This window comes from Manis pentadactyla, chromosome 4 (assembly GCF_030020395.1).
Source record: "Manis pentadactyla isolate mManPen7 chromosome 4, mManPen7.hap1, whole genome shotgun sequence".
NCBI lineage: Eukaryota > Metazoa > Chordata > Mammalia > Pholidota > Manidae > Manis > Manis pentadactyla.
The window spans coordinates 50,930,714-50,952,490 of NC_080022.1; the positions used below are offsets into that span (position 1 = coordinate 50,930,714).

General features: G+C 37.3%; 1 protein-coding gene across 8 annotated transcripts in view; it reads left to right on the forward strand.

Annotated features, from left to right (window-relative positions):
* PATJ (PATJ crumbs cell polarity complex component) overlaps nt 1–21,777 on the forward strand; it is a 392,045-nt gene that overhangs the window by 150,903 nt on the left and 219,365 nt on the right. For all 8 annotated transcript variants that reach the window (XM_057500268.1, XM_036911254.2, XM_057500269.1 and 5 more), the window contains exons 23-25: nt 5,876–5,947; nt 15,474–15,651; nt 18,275–18,385. In XM_057500268.1, coding sequence (XP_057356251.1) covers nt 5,876–5,947; nt 15,474–15,651; nt 18,275–18,385 — 361 coding nt within the window. The remainder of the gene's footprint in view (nt 1–5,875; nt 5,948–15,473; nt 15,652–18,274; nt 18,386–21,777) is intronic.

A 21,777-nucleotide genomic window follows, 5' to 3' on the forward strand; every position in this document is an offset into this window, starting at 1 on the left:
TGGGCAGGAGCGATTATAACTCTGGAAGGAATCTAAGTGATTTGTTCCAAGTATCCTCTCTTCATAAGATCACTAGAGATCATGTCTTCACAATTCCCCTGGTTTCATTTTTTTTCTAACCCATCTGTGCCTTCACCTGCTGCATGAAGACATACGGGTGTTCTTGGTAGGGACATTGCATTTCTCAGACCAATAGCAGATATGCAGTATAGATCTATTATGGATGCAGTATATATATAGATATATTGTGGATATGTAGCATTTATAGCCACATGACCCTGAGTTTTCCCTTGTGTCTGTATTTCCTCATTTATAAAGTAGTTGTATGGGTTAAATAAGAGTGAATATTAAAGACTTCATTTAATGCCCTGAATATAATACATGCTTAATGAGAGGTTGGCACTGATGCTGGATGACAGTGACAGACTCATGGGCCCTGAGGTGTATCCAGGGATGTATTCATTGTTGGCTGAGTTTATTAAAGCACTCAAGGAGGTTATAGTTTTGTGTGTATGATAAAGTAGTATCAACTTCCAGTGAGTAAAAGAAGGTGCCAGAGGCTAAAGCCTGGGAGGATAATGAACTTGAAAGACTTTTATTTAAAACTGTAAAAAAATTATGTTGTAAATATAACAGGATGCAAATGAAAATTCAGAAATACTTTCAGGTCTTGGATACTTTGCTAGAAATATGGGAGGTGAAATACGGGCAGGGTGACCTAGAGGAAAGGATTAAATGAGTTAATTTGATATAAGCCCCCAGTATAAGCCTGGCATTTTTGTGCTTAAATAAATTGCGGATATCTCATAGGTTTACCTTTGAGATAAGCCGCCAAAAATTATGTGTAACTTCAATCAGTGGTGAGAGGTTGAGGATAAGGGAGAGAATAAATATATGCTTTTGAGAGAGGATTGGTCCAGAGTGTTTGGGTTGGGAGGAAAAAGGGAAGGTTTCCAGTATAATGCTGTGGCAGCTGTTGTCTACTTCTGCAAGTGAAGACAAATGTGAAAACTAGGACAAGGGGTACCTAGGAATATTACACTAATGGCTTTGAAAAGATAATTTGATCTTTGATTACTAATCTAGAGTCTGGAGAAGGCCAAAAGAGAAGTATGGTTGACCTAAGAAAGCAATTTAACCATTATGACATGAACTTGTGTTTTTAACAAAACTTAAACAATTTTATATATTAGTAAAATGCAGAGATTTTAAGGGACTGCTTGCTTAATTTTAATAAAAGTATACATCCATGTTGCCAATAGTCCAGTCAGGATACTGAACATTCCCATCACCTCTGAAAGTTCTCCCTTGGCAGTGTCTTGCCCCAGGGAACTGATAGGACTTCTAACACTGGAAATTATTTTTCTTCTTCTAGCACTCATGTAAATATAATCATACGGTAGGTACTTTTTTCTATCTGACTTCTTTCACTCAGCATCCTGTCTGTGTCATTCTAAACTTTAGTGTAATAGAATGCCTAAATTCTTTGTGTATTTTGGTGTCATGTAACAATTTGTTTTGCAACTTCAAAATTATAGTGTAATATCTGTGTAAGTAACTCTAGTAAGTCTGAAAAACACTAGTGCCTATTCTGTCAAATGCTCATATTTCCTGTGATGTGTCACAGCAATTTGCCATGTAGACTCTCATATTTAAGGAGGAAAAAAAATCTTGAGATCACTTAGTCACAACTAGAACTCTTCCTGCTTAAAATCATGTCAGGACACTGAGTTTTCTTGACCCGCATCTGGCTGAGTATGTAGAAATTTTATATGAAACAAAGGTATTTAGAAAATGAAAGTCACATTGGCTACCTGGATTCATCTGATTTTTGTGTGATGTTGAAAATTTTACTCTCCAAGAGGTTGTATATCATGATCGAGTCTTACATTATATGTACCTGTTCACTAGTGGGGCATTCCATCCTTCCTCCCAAATCTGTAAAGAATGATAACTTTGGGTAATTGTTATAAGGTCTGAAATAAAAAGCATTGTTGCTATTACACAATTGATTCCTTTGAGAAAAGATTGGCTGTAAACTCTGGTTAAATGTAAGAGGCACATTTCAGTTATTTTAAGATTTGAGATTCTAATTAATTGAGCTATTGATTATGTTTAATCATACTACAAATTGTAAAATTTGAGGTTAGAAGTCCCTTGTTAGAGTTTTTAATATACTTGTGTAAATTTACATTTTAATATGTGTAGGAAAAGCATTTTAACAGTTAAATTTTTAATTTGAGTTAAAAGTTACATGCATTCATCAATGTAAAGTGACCATATCAGTTTATATGTTACTTATCTCCAGTGACTGTATTTCCAAAACTAATCACACTGGGTAAACTTTTGCAAGTTTTATCTCTCTTTATGTATGAAATAATTTAAATTAAATATGTGTATACCAGTTTCCTGAAGAAAGATAATGTGCTTTGAAAAATCAGTGAGTCTTCCAACAGAGTAATCCTTTTGTTATACTTTAGCAAAGAAATCTAAAATTTTTCATATTCTAGTCAGAGTATTTTGTTCACCTTTCTCTTAAGTTGTATGTAAAAGCCAGAAGTTTGGAAAAGTTTTGATTCTCATTTTTTTGACTAGAAAAACTCATATCCATATTAATGTTAAAGCTTGGTTTCCATTCTACTTTTAGGTTTTTTTTAATTGAAGAATTTAATTACTGTGATAATAGGATACATATACTATAATAAAAACACATTTTCTTCCATAATGCCTGTTATGAACTGGTGTTGCTCATAATACTTCCGACACTGAATGTGTATTTTTTTCCTCTATCTAACAACCTATTCCCTGATTCTTTGAATACTAAGTATCAACTCAATTCTGACAGTAACTGCTCAGAGTTACCGATGACCAGACAGGATAAGGGCTAAGTCCCACAAGACTGCCCTGACTTCAGATGCCAGTCACAAGTCCCTGGTTGCCAACTGTATTTCTGACAACTAGCTGTAAATTGGGAGTTTCCACAACACTCCTTGAGGTTTGATAATTTGCTAGGATGGCTCACAGCACTCAGGAAGTGCTATACTTACTTTACTTACTATTACTGATTTATTATAAAGGATACAACTTAGGAATAGTCAAATGGAAGAGATGCATAGGGAAGGGTATGGAGGAGAGGTGTGGAGGATGCACAGAGCTCCCATGCCTTCTCTGGGAGCATTACCTTCACAGCCTGTACATCCCATACCTTGATGTATTCTCTAACCTGGAGGCTCTCTGAGCCCTACCATTGAGGGGTTTTTATGGAGGTTCCATTACACAGCAACGATTGACAACATCATTGGCCATCAGTGATTTAACTTTATCTCTAGCCCTTCTCCGTTTCCCAGAGGTGAGGATAAAGGTGGGACTGAAAGGTCTTACTCTAATGTTATAGTTGTTTCTCTGACAACCAGTCCTCATCCTGAAGCTATGTAGGGTCTCCCCAAGAATCACCCTGTTAGCATAAACTCAATTATGGTTGAAAGGAGCTTGTGAATAACAATGGAAGCTCCTACCACTGGAAATTCCAAGGGTTTTTGAAGCTCTGTGTAGGGTACCAGAGACAAAGACCAAATATTTGTTTGTTATTATCATGTTATTAGCATGATTTGAGCTATAAGAAAGTAGAAAATGGAAAGGAAGAAGATTTTGGTGTTGGTTTAGTTTTTAGTTTTTAATCTACTTCATATTTATTTAAAGGGCAATTCTAAAATATGGCAAACCATGAAGATATTGCTTGTAGTAATGCCCATACTCTAAAAAAACAGGATATAATCTAAATGCATCATATCTGGAATAGCAGATAAATTAAGTTATATCAATGCCATGGACTGTTAAAATGCTGTTCAATAAAAAATGATGAAGATGATAATATGTGGGAAAAATTAATATATAAAGTCAAGTGAAAAAATTGTAAAGGAAATGCATATTGCTTGAGCCTCAGTTAAATTCCAGTCATCACATTTAATCCTGGTTACTATTAAATGATAATCAAAATGTGAAAGTTTATTCTATGATTATAATTATCCAATGAACATTTAAGCACATGAGCAAGTAAGAATAATATGATATGATAAAGTGAAGGCTTCACCTAAATAGGTGGAACCATGGGCATATGATTAGGAATTGCACTCAGTTAGTATAAACAGCAACTTTCCACTTAGTGTGTTGGCTCAACCAAAACAGGGGCTTAATTTTTTTCATGTAAAATTTCCTGAAGAAGGTGATCTGTCAGGGTCTTAAAACCTTCTTTTCTGCTCTGCTTTCCTTAATGTACTGCTTTAGTCCTCATCAGTTTTTTTCAAGATTTTAAAATGGATGCTTCACTACCAATATCATCTCTGCCTTATAGGCAAGGAGAAGGGGGATATTATGAGCAAAAGGCTCCTGCCTGCTGATTCTCCCTGCAGTTAATGAGTTTTCCAGGAAATCTCATCCAGGGACTTTTGCTTCCATGTCACTGATCAGAACTATGGCACCCAGTTACCATTAGCTGATAGGAAGTCCAGAAAATATAAATTTTTTAAAACTGGACATGGTGCCACCTAGAATAAAAGAGGGTTTCTGTTGGTAAGGAAAAGGGGAGAGAGGACATTAGGTAAGTAGCCAGCAAGTATCTGCCAAGCTGTTTTTCCCTAAATACCATGATGCTTTTTAATCATAAAAAATAGACTGGCTAAGGTGAGAAAGCCATCTGGTAGAGGGTGAGATGTTAATGATCCCTAACAATTCCAATTTCTTAACTGGTTTTTGGATTGTCTAGATCCTTTCTGCTTTCTCCTTTTCAGTCAGGCTTAAACCATTATATCCTAGAAAGTCTGTAGAGCAGAAAACAGTTTTTACTACGTTTTTACAGAACTTGTTGGACAGTCAGAGAAAAATGGAACATGCAAACTTAGTGCTGAAACAGAGATCTGGATACTGTGAAGAGGTGTAGGGTGTGTGAGCTTTCTCTGAGCCTCATTTCTCATGTGGGAAGTATCATACTGTGACTTGTGCTTACTTACAGAGTTTTTGTGAAAATGAAATGGAAGAGGTAGCAGCTACATTTTTGTATAGAACAATACAATTTACAGTATCAGACATTATTGTTTTGTTTGGTGGTCCAGTGTCACACACCTATTTTGTGGTATAGTTTAGACTGGAGCTTAAGACTCCTGAGTCCTTTTCCAGATACTATATGATAATATCTCTACCCTACTAGAGTGTATTACTTTTACAACTTACTACTGTGTAATTCAGCATTTTGTATTATCCAGTTAAGCAGTTCCATAGGAACATAATTTAATGGGTGAAAGTATGGTGTCGAGGTGGGAAGATCAAATTAGATAACATAAGTAAATCTCCTGTAACCTCAAAAGTGCTGTATTACAACTACACAAAATATTCATGGGATACAAAAATGAAAGGAATATTTAGGGTTAGACTGACAGAGAGGTCTAGTAAGAGGGATCATGTCTACTGAGGGTTTAGCCTTTGCAGTTGTTTATGTTGGTTTATACTAGATTGTTCTCTTAGCTGCTCAATAAATACTAAGTCTTAAGGAATTTATTTTATAATATATATATTGATAGAGAAACAAATGTGAAATTATACAAATACAGATATTTAGAAAATAACATCTAGAGTGTCACCAATAAAAGTGTTTATAATAATCCTATGATTTTTCTGGTGCTGAGTGGATATTAGTTGTGTTGATGAAAAACAATTTATTTTTGCTTTGTGTGGTTAGTTATTGTTGTAAATATTTTAAAAGCTTAACAATTAAGAACTGTTTAACTATATATAGATAGTGCAATTTCAAACTTTCCAGGAATCTGTAATAACAAGAGTGTGTCTTACAAATTGTGTATATTCTTCCTTTCACCCTCCTCAGTCAGTTACCTGAGAGAGAAGAAGGTGAAGGAGAAGAAACTCCAAACTTCAGCCACTGGGGTCCACCAAGAATGTACGTTGACAATATTATTGGCTTTTTCAATAGAACACAACCAATTAGTTGCTTTTTTCTTTAGCTTAATAGTATCTTTCAGTCCCTCTCTACTGTTTGGGAAATCGCCATAATTCACATGTAGGCTGCCCTAATTTTTAGTTCCATTTTGTCTTACCTAGAGATTTTTAGCTAGGGAAAATGACTATAACCTATTATATATTAAGAAAATCTTTATCATACTCTTTTAGAGAGAGCAACTTACAAATATCTTATCTATGGCAGCTAACTGATGAAGCTAGTTACATTTTATCACTGTACCACTAGGTAGGACAGGTAAGGCTGCTAGATACAGGAGATCTTTTCTTAAGAACAACAGTAGTTGGGACTTCTGTCATATATCGGTTTATCTGTACCCTCCCCCTTGTGTTAGTCCAAGTTTGTGTCTTATTTGAGCCAACAGAATGTGTTGGGCCCATCTTCCCTTGGATACTTTCATTTGTAAGTGGTCAACCAGGGCTGCACTCTATTAAGAATAGAAATGTTGTTCTGTAGCTGCTCTTATTCTCCATGCTTTATTAATTCCACCATGCCCACCCAGATTGTTTTTTCTTGCACTTCTAAGTTTTGTCTTAAAAACTTATAGCAGCTGTTTTCTGAGCTAGTTTTTTTTTGTTGTTTTTTTTTTTTAGTTTTCATTACTTTATTTTTCCTCAAATGGACATTTCTCCTTTGTGTCATTCTTTTTTTTTGTAGATAATTATTTTTTTAATGAAGGGTAGTTGACACACGGTATTACATTACATTAGTTTCAGGTGTACAACATAGTGATTCAACATTTATATACATGACAATTCTAGGTACCAGCTATCACCATACCAAGCTGTTACAATATCTTGACTATATTCATTACATCCCGGTTACTTATTATTTTACCACTGGAAGTGTATACTTTTTTTTTTTTTTTTTTTTGGTGAGGGCATCTCTCATATTTATTGATCAAATGGTTGTTAACAACACTAAAATTCTGTATAGGGGAGTCAATGCTCAATGCACAATCATTAATCCACCCCAAGCCTAATTTTCATCAGTCTCCAATCTTCTGAGGCATAACAAACAAGTTCTTACATGGAGAACAAATTCTTACATAGTGAATAAGTTCTTACATGGTGAACAGTACAAGGGCAGCCATCACAGAAACCTTCGGTTTTGCTCATGCATTATGAACTATAAACAGTCAGTTCAAATATGAATGCTCATTTGATTTTTATACTTGATTTATATGTGGATACCACATTTCTCTCTTTATTATTATTATTTTTAATAAAATGCTGAAGTGGTAGGTAGATACAAGATAAAGGTAGAAAACATAGTTTAGTGTTGTAAGAGAGCAAATGTAGATGATCAGGTGTGTGCCTGTAGACTATGTGTTAATCCAAGCTAGACAAGGGCAATAAAACATCCACGTATGCAGAAGATTTCTCTCAAAACAGGGTGGGTGAGGTTCTAAGCCTCACCTCTGTTGATCCCCAATTTCTCACCTGATGGCCCCCCTGCGACTGTGCCTGTCTTAGGTTGTTCCTCCCTTGAGGAATCTTACCCGTCTCTGGCTAACCAGTCATCTTCCGGGGCCATACAGAGTAATGTAAAGTTGGTAAGTGAGAGAGTAGCCATATTGTTTGAAAAGGTTAGCTTTTTACTTCTTTGCAGATTTATGCCCTGTGGCTTCTATGCACAGCATTTGTCTTGAGGTATCTTTACCACTTGGAGGCATTATGATACTCGGTAAATTCGATATGAAGCACGAATTCTATTTAAGGGTTGTAATTAGGAAGGAAGAAGAAAAGCTATAGAGGTAGCAGGCGGCAGAAAACATGGGAAGATTGATTATTTCTTTGACATATCTTCTTGTAGAGTAACTTCAGCATGTATAGGTTTTAAGCTACTACTTAAATTGCGCACACACATTAACATAATAGGAGTATAGTTACATAACCAAAGCATACCTGCAATTACCAGCCATCTCCAGAGAAACCAAGAAAACCAGTTAGGCACCTTAGGCATTTGTGAAAACTTATCTATGATATGGTGGATATTGTCCAACTGAACTTGAACAGTCTGAGAGAAATCAGACAAATTAAAACAACCCATTCCTGGGGAATGTTCACATCCCTTATGTTCTTTTAACAGTAAATAATCTGTAGTTGTAAGATTTTGGAGCGCTACAATTTGCACTTCTCCTAATTCTTGGTTGAGTTCCAACAGTATAGATCCAGTCAAATTTGTTGTTTTACTGTATGCACAGGCCAGCTTAGATATCTCCGTCCTCATTCCCATGGCAAGTCCAGGAACTGGTGGGATGAGTGCATCTACAGCTGTAGCAGTGCGTGGATCTTTGTTGGGGTTTTTGATGATCATCTTCTGGCATGAGTCTTCCAGAGAGTGCTGATGTTGGAAGTTCTCTTTCATATAGTATCTTAGTTCATTTTAGGGGTAGCCCAATTAGGCTTTGATCCTCTGTATAAACACAAACAGACCCTTTGCCTACACTTTTATATGCCCTTCATACTCTTGTGTAGAACTCATTGGAGGTTACCACACAGGAACTGCCCTTTTTTTTTTTTGGTATCACTAATCTACACTTACATGACGAATATTATGTTTACTAGGCTGTCCCCTATACCAGGTACCCCCTATAAACCCCTTTACAGTCACTGTCCATCAGCATAGCAAAATGTTGTAGAATCCCTACTTGCCTTCTCTGTGTTGTACAGCCCTCCCTTTTCTCCTACACCCCCATGCATGCTAATCTTAATACCCCCCTACTTCTCCCCCCACCTTATCCCTCCCTACCCACCCATCCTCCACAGTCTCTTTCCCTTTGGTACCTGTTAGTCCATTCTTGAGTTCTGTGATTCTGCTGCTGTTTTGTTCCTTCAGTTTTTCCTTTGTTCTTATATTCCACAGATGAGTGAAATCATTTGGTATTTCTCTTTCTCCGCTTGGCTTGTTTCACTGAGCATAATACCCTCCAGCTCCATCCATGTTGCTGCAAATGGTTGGATTTGCCCTTTTCTTGTGGCTGAGTAGTATTCCATTGTGTATATGTACCACATCTTCTTTATCCATTCATCTATTGATGGACATTTAGGTTGCTTCCAATTCTTGGCTATTGTAAATAGTGCTGCGATAAACATAGGGGTGCACTGATCTTTCTCATACTTGATTGCTGCATTCTTAGCGTAAATTCCTAGGAGTGCAATTCCTGGGTCAAATGGTATGTCTGTTTTGAGCATTTTGATGTACCTCCATACTGCTTTCCACAATGGTTGAACTAACTTACATTCCCACCAGCAGTGTAGGAGGGTTCCCCTTTCTCCACAGCCTCGCCAACATTTGTTGTTGTTTGTCTTTTGGATGGCACCCATCCTTACTGGTGTGAGGTGATACCTCATTGTAGTTTTAATTTGCATTTCTCTGATAATTAGCAGTGTGGAGCATCTTTTCATGTGTCTGTTGGCCATCTGTATTTCTTTTTTGGAGAACTGTCTGTTCAGTTCCTCTGCCCATTTTTTAATTGGGTTATTTGTTTTTTGTTTGTTGAGGCGTGTGAGCTCTTTATATATTCTGGACGTCAAGCCTTTATCGGATGTGTCATTTTCAAATATATTCTCCCATACTGTAGGGTTCCTTTTCGTTCTATTGATGGTGTCTTTTGCTGTACAGAAGCTTTTCAGCTTAATATAGTCCCACTTATTCATTTTTGCTGTTGTTTTCCTTGCCCGGGGAGATATGTTCAAGAAGAGGTCACTCATGTTTATGTCTAAGAGGTTTTTGCCTATGTTTTCTTCCAAGAGTTTAATGGTTTCATGACTTACATTCAGGTCTTTGATCCATTTTGAGTTTACTTTTGTATATGGGGTTAGACAATGGTCCAGTTTCATTCTCCTACGTGTAGCTGTCCAGTTTTGCCAGCACCATCTGTTGAAGAGACTGTCATTTCGCCATTGTATGTCCATGGCTCCTTTATCAAATATTAATTGACCATATATGTCTGGGTTAATGTCTGGATTCTCTAGTCTGTTCCATTGGTCTGTGACTCTGCTCTTGTGCCAATACCAAATTGTCTTGATTACTATGGCTTTATAGTAGAGCTTGAAGTTGGGGAGTGAGATCCCCCCTACTTTATTCTTTTTTCTCAGGATTGCTTTGGCTATTCGGGGTCTTTGGTGTTTCCATATGAATTTTTGAATTATTTGTTCCAGTTCATTGAAGAATGTTGCTGGTAGTTTCATAGGGATTGCATCCAATCTGAATATTGCTTTGGGCAGGATGGCCATTTTGACGATATTAATTCTTCCTAGCCACGAGCATGGGATGCGTTTCCATCTGTTAGTGTCCCCTTTAATTTCTCTTAAGAGTGACTTGTAGTTTTCAGAGTATAAGTCTTTCACTTCCTTGGTTAGGTTTATTCCTAGGTATTTTATTTTTTTTGATGCAATTGTGAATGGAGTTGTTTTCCTGATTTCTCTTTCTGTTGGTTCATCGTTAGTGTATAGGAAAGCCACAGATTTCTGTGTGTTGATTTTGTATCCTGCAACTTTGCTGTATTCCGATATCAGTTCTAGTAGTTTTGGGGTGGAGTCTTTAGGGTTTTTTATGTACAGTATCATATCATCTGCAAATAGTGACAGTTTAACTTCTTCTTTACCAATCTGGATTCCTTGTATTTCTTTGTTTTGTCTGATTGCCGTGGCTAGGACCTCCAGTACTATGTTAAAAAACAGTGGAGAGAGTGGGCATCCCTGTCTAGTTCCCGATCTCAGAGAAAATGCTTTCAGCTTCTCGCTGTTCAATATAATGTTGGCTCTAGGTTTATCACAGATGGCCTTTATTATGTTGAGGTACTTGCCCTCTATTCCCATTTTGCTGAGAGTTTTTATCATGAATGGATGTTGAACTTTGTCAAATGCTTTTTCAGCATCTATGGAGATGATCATGTGGTTTTTGTCTTTCTTTTTGTTGATGTGGTGGATGATGTTGATGGACTTTCGAATATTGTACAATCCTTGCATCCCTGGTATGAATCACACTTGGTCATGGTGTATGATCCTCTTGATGTATTTTTGAATTCGGTTTGCTAATATTTTGTTGAGTATTTTTGCATCTATGTTCTTCAGGGATATTGGTCTGTAGTTTTCTTTTTTGGTGGGGTCTTTGCCTGGTTTTGATATTAGGGTGATGTTAGCTTCATAGAATGAGTTTGGGAGTATCCCCTCCTCCTCTATTTTTTGGAAAACTCTAAGGAGAATGGGTATTATGTCTTCCCTGTATGTCTGATAAAATTCCGAGGTAAATCCATCTGGCCCGGGGGTTTTGTTGTTTGGTAGTTTTTTGATTACCGGTTCAATTTCGTTGCTGGTAATTGGTCTGTTTAGATTTTCTGTTTCTTTCTGGGTCAGTGGTGGAATGTTGAATTTTTCTAGGAAGTTGTCCACTTCTCCTAGGTTTCCCAGCTTGTTAGCATATAGGTTTTCATAGTATTCTCTACTAATTCTTTGTATTTCTGTGGGGTCCGTCGTGATTTTTCCTTTCTCGTTTCTCATACTGTTGATTTGTGTTGACTCTCTTTTCTTCTTAATTAGTCTGGCTAGAGGCTTATCTATTTTGTTTATTTTCTCGAAGAACCAGCTCTTGGTTTCATTGATTTTTGCTATTGTTTTATTCTTCTCAATTTTATTTATTTCTTCTCTGATCTTTATTATGTCCCTCCTTCTGCTGACCTCAGGCCTCATTTGTTCTTCTTTTTCCAATTTCGATAATTGTGACATCAGATCATTCATTTGAGATTGTTCTCCCTTTTTTAAATATGCTTGGATTGCTATATACTTTCCTCTTAAGACGGCTTTTGCTGCGTTCCACAGAAGTTGGGGCCTAGGGTTGTTGTCATTTGTTTCCATATATTGCTGGATCTCCATTTTGATTTGGTCATTGATCCATTGATTATTTAGGAGCGTGTTATTAAGCCTCCATGTGTTTGTGAGCCTCTTTGCTTTTTTTGTACAGTTTATTTCTAGTTTTATGCCTTTGTGGTCTGAAAAGTTGGTTGGTAGGATTTCAATCTTTTGGAATTTTCTGAGGCTCTTTTTGTGGCCTAGTATGTGGTCTATTCTGGAGAATGTTCCATGTGCACTTGAGAAGAATGTATATCCCGCTGCTTTTGGATGTAGAGTTCTATAGATGTCTATTAGGTCCAACTGCTCTACTATGTTGTTCAGTGCTTCCGTGTCCTTACTTATTTTCTGCCCGGTGTATCTATCCTTTGGGGTGAGTGGTGTGTTGAAGTCTCCTAGAATGAATGCATTGCAGTCTATTTCCCCCTTCAGTTTTGTTAGTATTTGTTTCACATATGCTGATGCTCCTGTGTTGGGTGCATATATATTTAGAATGGTTATATCCTCTTGTTTGACTGAGCCCTTTATCATTATGTAGTGTCCTTCTTTATCTCTTGTTACTTTCTTTGTTTTGAAGTCTAGTTTGTCTGATATTAGTACTGCAACCCCTGCTTTCTTCTCGCTGTTTTTTGCTTGAAATATGGTTTTCCATCCCTTGACTTTTAGTCTGTACATGTGTTTGGGTCTGAGGTGAGTTTCTTGTAAGCAGCATATAGATGGATCTTGCTTTTTTATCCATTCTATTACTCTTATGTCTTTTGATTGGCGCATTCAACCCATTAACATTTAGGGTGACTATTGAAAGATATGTACTTATTGCCATTGCAGGCTTTAAATTCGTGGTTACCAAAGGTTCAAGGTTAGCCTCTTTAGTATCTTACTGCCTAACTTAGCTCGCTTATTGATCTGTTATATACACTGTCTGGAGATTCTTTTCTTCTCTCCCTTCTTATTCCTCCTCCTCGATTCTTCATATGTTGGGTGTTTTGTGCTGCGGTCTGTCTAGGAGTGCTCCCATCTAGAGCAGTCCCTGTAAGATGTTCTGTAGAGGTGGTTTGTGGGAAGCAAATTCCCTCAGCTTTTGTTTGTCTTGGAATTGTTTAATCCCACCGTCGTATTTGAATGATAGTCGTGCTATATACAGTATCCTTGGTTCAAGGCCCTTCTGTTTCATTGTATTAAATATATCATGCCATTCTCTTCTGGCCTGTAGGGTTTCTGTTGAGAAGTCTGATGTTAGCCTGATGGGTTTTCCTTTATAGGTGACCTTTTTCTCTCTAGCTGCCTTTAAAACTCTTTCTTTGTCCTTGAACTTTGCCATTTTAATTATTATGTGTCTTGGTGTTGTCCTCCTTGGATCCTTTCTGTTGGGGGTTCTGTGTAGTTCCGTGGTCTGTTCGATAATTTCCTCCCCCAGTTTGGGGAAGTTTTCAGCAATTATTTCTTCTAACATACTTTCCATCTCTTTTCCTCTCTCTTCTTCTTCTTGAACCCCTATAAGACGGATACTGTTCCTTTTGGATTGGTCACACAGTTCTCTTAACATTGTTTCATTCCTAGAGATCCTTTTATCTCTCTCTATGTCAGCTTCTATGCGTTCCTGTTCTCTGGTTTCAATTCCATCAATGGCCTCTTGCATCCTATCCATTCTACTTATAAACCCTTCCAGAGTTTGTTTCATTTCTGCGATCTCCTTTCTGGCATCTGTGATCTCCCTCCGGACTTCATCCCATTTCTGTTGCGTATTTCCCTGCATCTCTGTCAGCATGTTTATGATTCTTATTTTGAATTCTTTGTCAGGAACACTGGTTAGGTCTGTCTCCTTCTCTGGTGTTGTGTCTGTGATCTTTGTCTTCCTGTAGCTTTGCTTTTTCATGGTGATAGGAATAGTTTGCAGAGCTGGGACGAGTGACGGCTGGAAGAACTTCCCTTCTTGTTGGTTTGTGGCCCTCCTCTCCTGGGAGAACAGCGACCTCTAGTGGGTTGTGCTGGGCAGCTGCGAGCAGACAGGGTTTCTGCTTCCTGTCCGGCTGCTATGGAGTTTATCTCCGCTGTTGCTGTGGGCGTGGCCTGGCTCGGGCAGCTACTCCAAGATGGTGGAGTTGCGTTGGAGCAGGAGCTGCTGGGAGGCTATTTATCTCCGTAAGGGGCCTCCCTGCTCCAGGCAGCCCAGGGGTTAGGGTGCCCAGAGATCCCCGGATTCCCTACCTCTGGATTAAGTGTCCCACCCTGCCCCTTTAAGACTTCCAAAAAGCACCTGCCAAAACAAAACAATGACCACACACACAAAAAAATGTAAATTTAAAAAAAAAAAATTTTTTTTTAATGAAAAAAAGAAAAAACGTGGCCGCTCGTTTTTCTTTATTCTCCGGCGCCAGCCTCAGGCATCTGCTCACCGGTCTTGCTGCCCTGTTTCCCTAGTATTGGGGGCCCTATCCCTTTAAGACTTCCAAAAAGCGCTCGCCAGAACAAAACAGCAAAAAAAAAACATGGTCGCGTGCTTTTCTTATGTCCTCCGGCACCCGGCCTCCGGTGCCCGCTCACTGTTCTTGCTGCCCTGTTTCCCTAGCATCCACGGCCCCCTGGGCACGTACTGTGTCTGCACTCTGGCCCGGATGGCTGGGGCTGGGTGTTCGGCAGCCCTGGGCTCCGTCTCCCTCCCGCTCTGCCTGCTCTTCTCCCGCCGGGAGCTGGGGGGAGGGGCGCTCGGCTCCCGCCGGGCCGGGGCTTGTATCTTACCCCCTTCGCGAGGCGCTGGGTTCTCTCAGGTGCGGATGTGGTCTGGATATTGTCCTGTGTCCTCTGGTCTTTATTCTAGGAAGGGTTGTCTTTGTTATATTTTCATAGATATATGTGGTTTTGGGAGGAGATTTCCGCTGCTCTACTCATGCCACCATCTTCCGCCCCTCCTGAGCTTGTTTTTTTAATTTAAGTTAATTACTGGTCATGTCTCTGCAGTTTGAGCAAAATTTGTAGCATTTGAGGGGCAAGTTTTATTCCATACTTAACTTTCTTTTAAAAAATGATGTTAGGAAGAAAAGAAAATCTTCCAGCCTTAGGAGCAGTTAAAACTATCCTCCACTTAAAGAACCACAGGTTAAATCTGCTACTGGAAAAATCAGCTTGGGCAGTGAGCCTCTCAGAGCAAATTAATTTTATTCTGAAAGTCTATGCTTTTTGCTGAAGTGATATATGTGATTTTCTTGATTTTCCACCCATTTGTTAATTCCTTAATCCATTCTTTGCTAATGTTATTGGCAGAGAAGAAAAGGACTAATCACAGAAGATATATTGTGGTAGGAGATGGGAACATTAACGCCTGGCTTAACCTCTGAATATTAACAGTGGTATTTATTGTTTTAGAAATCTTTTTTCCAAATTTAAACTTTCACATATGCCACAAATTATTAATAATATCTTATAATTTTGAAACTAGGTACAATTTCTATAACATTTAAAAATATATATATTTAAGAAATATATTTATATAAATATAAGTCAAAAGAATGTGGTACAAATTGAATACTTATAGTAATAGCCTAACAAATTAAATTAACTTGTTCATGAGTGAGTTTGCTTTCCTCTTTTTGCAGTGTTGAGATTTTTAGAGAACCCAGTGTGTCTCTTGGTATTAGTATTGTTGGTGGGCAAACCGTTATAAAGCGCCTGAAGAATGGAGAGGAGCTTAAAGGTATATTTATCAAACAAGTTTTAGAAGATAGTCCAGCAGGAAAAACAAACGCTCTTAAAACTGGAGATAAAATACTTGAGGTAAATGATGATAAAACTCTTAAATGATGTTAAAATTTTTGTTTGAAATGTACTGTAAGATGGTAAAATAATTATTTAGCCAAAAGTCCTTCCTTCCTATGTTGGGGTATGTGTGTGTACAGTTGGAGTATTTTATTTAGATGCTTTAGTTTACATGTTGTTGGCATATTTATATGAGATTCTAAAGTTGGGTGGCAGCATGTAAAATGATAAAACAAAGGACTCAATTGACTGAAAAAACAATCATAGTTTAACGGAATGAGGCAGCCAGTGGGCATGATGCTTCTCCCACTGTCTTAACATGCTCTAAATTTTATAAATGTGTCAGTGGGACAGCCATGCTTGTCCTCCCAGAGTTGATCATGGAAGTCGAAGATTCCATTGCAGGAAAGGCGAATCGATTGTTCACACATGGTGGGCTTTGCCAATCAGAGTTTTAATGGCACATCTAGGCACCGAAAATGTCCTGAGGTCTGACTCTGATGCATTTCCTTGCATTGGGTTTATTGGAAGGCACTGTATTGAATACCTTCAGTCCCAGAATTTGCTTATTCTCGATTCATGCTTTATGATGCTAAATATCAGCTGTGGTATTTTAACTCTAACAGAGTGAAAAGGGCCCTTGCCATCATGGATTGAAGTCTAAGTTATTCTATTTATTTTCTATTTATTCTTGCTCAAATTGTTAAACCCACCAGTTTCCAAATAAAATGGAAATGAGAATTGAAAGCCCATAGCATCTTTGTGAGGATGAAATCAAAGAATTGCATAAAACTGCTCTGTATATATAAGTTTTAGTTTATATTTGTGTTTGTGAAATATAAAAAAAACATTTCAAATGTACTGGGGATATGGCAGTGAAGAAAATAACAAAAAATCCCTTATGGAGTTTACATGATAGTGGGGGAGACAGACCATACAAAAATGAGTAATATATAGAATGTTAATTTCTAGTGAGTAGCTGTGAAGTAAAAAAAAACCCGGAGAAAGATAAGGAATGACAGGTCGTGAAGGCAGTACTTGTGATTAATAGATTTGTTATGGAAGGTGGTATTGGGTGCAATACCAAATAAGGAATGGAGAGTGTGTCTCATGTGGATATATGAGAGAAGAAGAGTCCAGAAAGAGACAACTAAAGTGTGAAAGCTCTGAGGTAGGAGCTTGCTTAGTGTTGAAGGAACAGCAAGAAGTCCAAGACTGATAGTGTAGATAGAGGGAACGAGAGGGGCGGGGGGAGAGAACGGCCGGGAGGTAATGGGAGGCCGTATCCTGTAACTCTTGGAAGGGCATCTCTCTGAATGCAGTGAGAATCCATTAGAGAATTATGACCACATGCACATTTTTAAAAAGGATTATTCTGCCTTCTGGGGCAGGTGTGGTTTCTGTTACTAAGTACTGGCATGGTACATTGCTTTTCTCATTCCTTCATTTTCACCCTTATTTGTGATCTTGTTTTAGTTGCATTTTCTGTAAGCAATATGTAACTGGATTTTGCTTCTTTTAACTTAAATTGATGATCTTCATCTAGTAAATAAGTAACATTCATTTTTATATTGATTACTGATGTATTTGAATTTAAATTTTAAACATGTTTTTTACCTTAACTTACTATTTTGAAATATCCATAGATTCATAGGAAATTGAAAACAAATATACAAAAGAAGTCACATGTACCCTTCCCTCAGCCTCCTCCAATGTTAATGTCTTACATGACTCTAGTACAATAACAAAACCAAAATACTGATACTGGCACAATTCATAGCTTGTTCAGATTTGACCAGTTATACATGCACATGTGTGTGTGTATTTATCTCTCTACACAGTTTTATAATGTGTTCTCCCCATGGCCTTTTCGACTTTGCATGATGTGGCTTCAGCTGCCTCCCTGACCTCACCTCTTTCTGCTCTCCCCTCTTGCACCGTTCTTTAGACTCACCTGCTTTAGAACCCCTCTGACACGCCAGGCTGTCATCTCTTACCTTAGGGCCCTCAATTCTCTGTCCCTTGGCTTCTGGCGTGCTTACTTTCCTCCTCACTCTGTTCAAATGCAGTGACTGATCATCCTAATCATTCCCTTGCATACATTTCAACTCCTTTGGTTCTCTTTCCTTTCACTGAACTTGTCTGGGAAAACAACATCCTAGTTAAATACAATTCTGCTTATTACAGATCTCTAGCCTGGGTGGAAAAAAATAACCAGCCAGGATGGTCTGGTCTCATTTTAAATTCATGACCACCCCCTCAAGTGTGTCTTTAGTTGTGCCCTGCAGTCCTGAGAGAAGGTAAGAGTTCAGAGAGAACCCCACAACTCAGAATTATGTACTATATTAGTGGCGGAGGTAGTATTACAAGCTTAGAAGCTTCTTAAGATTCTCTTACTCATTGAGCTACCTATTTTGGATAATTATATTTAAACAGGACTGTTGCCATTAAGATACTTGTCTTATTTACTTTTCTTGATGTGGAACATCATTTTCCTTAAACTTGTTCTCCTAAAACAGCAAAGCTTTTTATGGGCCAATCTTATTATTATTATTTTTTTGTAATAAATATGAACTTTGAATTAACCTATCCACAATACCTACTGTCTTACCAATTGAAATAAATTACTTCTGTGTTTTAGGTGTCTGGGGTAGACTTGCAGAATGCCTCTCACAGAGAAGCAGTGGAGGCCATTACAAATGCAGGAAACCCTGTCGTGTTTGTTGTTCAGAGCTTGTCATCCACTCCAAGAGTAAGTCCTCCCTATTTTCACAAAGTTTAAAAATACTCTGTGTATCTGTGGACCAAGTTTTTACCTTGAAGTATTTTCCCACATATTTTCTTTGTTACTCTGTTACCCAGGAAAAGCACAAAAACAACTTCATAAAAATATAATTATTAACTTTGGTTTTACCTTTTTTTTCTCTGATTTTTAACTCCTCATCAAATTTGAGTCATTCCAGTGTGCACTGGTTTCCGTCACAGGCTGTGTATTCCAACAGACCTGTTTTCCATTCCTTGGTTCCCTGTTTACCAGCTATGCTGACTTGGAGGCAAGTTGCTTAACTTTTCTGAGCCAGTTACTTTGTTTATTAATTACTTTAAACATAAAGGGGTTCAGGTGCAAAAACATTATAGAGGTGCTATCAGATATTCTGTATGTTTATTAAAATGTAAAAATACAAACATGTATATTCTATTAGAGATTCTGAAACCAAAAATAATAATATTTAATCATAAAGTGTTTCTGTAATAAATTACTCTTTTGGTATGGAATTATAACTCTGAAAAGCAGATGTCAGTAGCAGGATGTGTACTTTATATTGGAGTGCACAGCAGAAATGTCACCCATAAGCCCTATAACTGGAAGCAATGTTATTTTTCTTTATTTTGTAATGGAAAACAGCTGTGCAAAACAGGCACTTCTGAATAGTAGAAAAACTGCATATTTTTAAGAATTTGCTGTTCAGTACAGTAATGAAGTGCCTTTTCAACCTTTTGTACATCAAGGCATACAAAAAGTAGTCTTTGCATGGCAACTGGACAAACAAGTGTCAGGCTGCCCCAAAAGCGGGGGGAGCAATGTGACACTTGGACATAATTAGAACCTGCCTGCAACACGTGGGCTGCAGCCTCCCTGAACTGGGCAGCTCTGCTCTAATGCCCTGCACTGCAGTCCTGTCCCTTCCAGTCCTAGTGTTATGTTTACCCCAGCAAGACTCATAGAGAGAGAGGTAAACTGGATAAAGTCCTCTCATTTCTATACAATTTGAAATTAAAGAGTTGCTGGAATCCACTTTTTAACTCTTAAAATATTGAGTAAGTACTTGAGACTATCACTTATTTCTTGAAACTAGTTCAGTAGGAAAATTGGTCAGATTATTCCTTACCAAATAGTACTTCCAAAGGAACAGTTTGGAGCTAGATAGAATGAATAAGCCAATCAAATTATCAATTTATGTGGCCATTTGTGAATGCCCTGATGAAAAATATTTAGAACATTGAAATATATTCTAAAGTCAACCAAATAAGGCAAACTTTCCATCCAGCTTTTGCTGGTGAGCTGAGGTGGAACTTTTCACTTGGATCACATAAACAATGATTTCTTTCAACTGTTCAGAAAAAGAAAATCTCTTAAGCATCATGACATGCTCAAGTCACTTATCCCCCACACAGCCAAACAGACTGCCACACTGTGCATTTGGTTCATTGAGCATTGAACTCTCTGTGGTTCCAGCCAAGGGAGCATATTCAGGTTATGGTGTTAGTTACTATGTCCATGACTTGTTCCATATTTTAGCACAAAGTGATTCCTGTTGAATGAGGTGATGAGAGGAATCAAGTTTCATACTGTTGCAAAATGGTGCTTTCTTCAGCTTACTTACTGTTGCAAATAGTATTTTATTGATCATCACAGGAAGAAAAGTATAGCTGAATATTTAGTCATTTTTTACCAGTTTACATTAAACTTTGAGACCTTCCTTAAAATCCCAAACAAGTCATTTCCTAATGTTGGGCACATCAAAGGCCCTGTGTCTAAACATGCCTTGGTCACATGGAAATTCTCATCAACAGCATGAATTGAACAGTTGTGTTTATATTTGTATTTTGTATTTATTTTTTTACATTTGTGCTTTTAACAGATGCTTTAGGAGTATCACCTACATTACTTTTTCAAAGCTGAGTTTCTCCTGAATTTCTCAACAGTATTTTCAGCCTGCTAAAAGGAAGTGTGTGTATCCACTTAGACTTATTTGGCAAATGCTTATTTCAGAGGAGAACCCATGATTTACACTGCACTCCTCTATAGAAAATTTAATGCCAAGGTAATTTTTTCCACTTAATAACATAACTACATTTCACAGCATTGTGGTTTTTTTTTTTTTCATATTTTAAAAAAAACCTTTTGAAATTGGGATCATCCCTTCAGTTCATTAAATTTTCATCGTGTATTGTTTTCTTTTTTCCCATATCCCATCATACTTCCCTAATACCATTGTTTTATAATGGCACCTAAATTTTTTTGACAGTTAAATTTTGCATATTAATCATATACCAATACATTTTTATTTTCACAAGAAATATGCTCTTTTCTTAAAGATGTAGTTTTCTCAGTAAGCCTTTTGTCTTCCAAATTTTGCTAACATTATGTGTACAGAAATATATTTCTCTTCTATGCACAAAAGCAGTGTAAACCTTATGAATGGCAAGTGGCATTATTTCCCATCCCAAAGCTTCTGCTGTTCAGCTTCAGCTGGTTTTTCCACAGGAGATAGCAGGTCCAGGGTGGGCAGGTATTCTGACTTGTCAGGAGGGAAAGTATTTTGCTTTATTTTAGGATTCTTCAGGACAAGAAACACAAACCTGTAGACCCACCAGTTTTTGAATTCTGACTTAGGTTGTTATGTGTATTAAATAGAAAAATACTAAGCTTTAGCACAGTGTCTGTTCACACAGGAGGCACTGAATATATGTTATTGTAGCATTACTATTGTTTTTTACTTAAATATTTCTGAGACTTTTTCATTTATTCCAAAATCAGTGTATTTCTTTAGATTATATTAAAAGTGAAGAACAATTAATCTTAAATTGCATTTAGACAGAAGTAGTTTTTTGGTTTTATTCTTAAAATTAGCCCTAGACAGAGTTCCTTTAATTTTCTGAGAAAGGAGATCTTTTTTTTCTTCTAATCTTCATATCTGTCATCAGATTTTATGCTAAGATTATTATGTTAGCTATTTGGTATACCTTTAAAAAACTTTACTATAATTTTTATATTTTCCTAAAATGTTTCATAGATACTTTTACAAAAGAAATGGGTCAAAAAGTAATCTAGCACCATTAAGAATTACAGTTATTTCTATGAAATGGAACTGTTTCATTATGTGTAACATTAATGGAGTACAGCTGTTAGACTCTTTCTAAGCACTAGAGTTATAGCGGCAAATAACACTAAGCTCCAGCTCTCATTGAGCTTTTATCCAGGGTTGTAAATAGATTTATAATTCCATATTTATGCTAACAGTGAAATATTTGTCAAGAGTGCGCAGTGTGCTAGATAAGATACTTGAACTGGAGTATAATGATAAATAAGGTAAATCTATCAAATAAATGATGCATTCCATGTTCTAGGAATTAACTTAG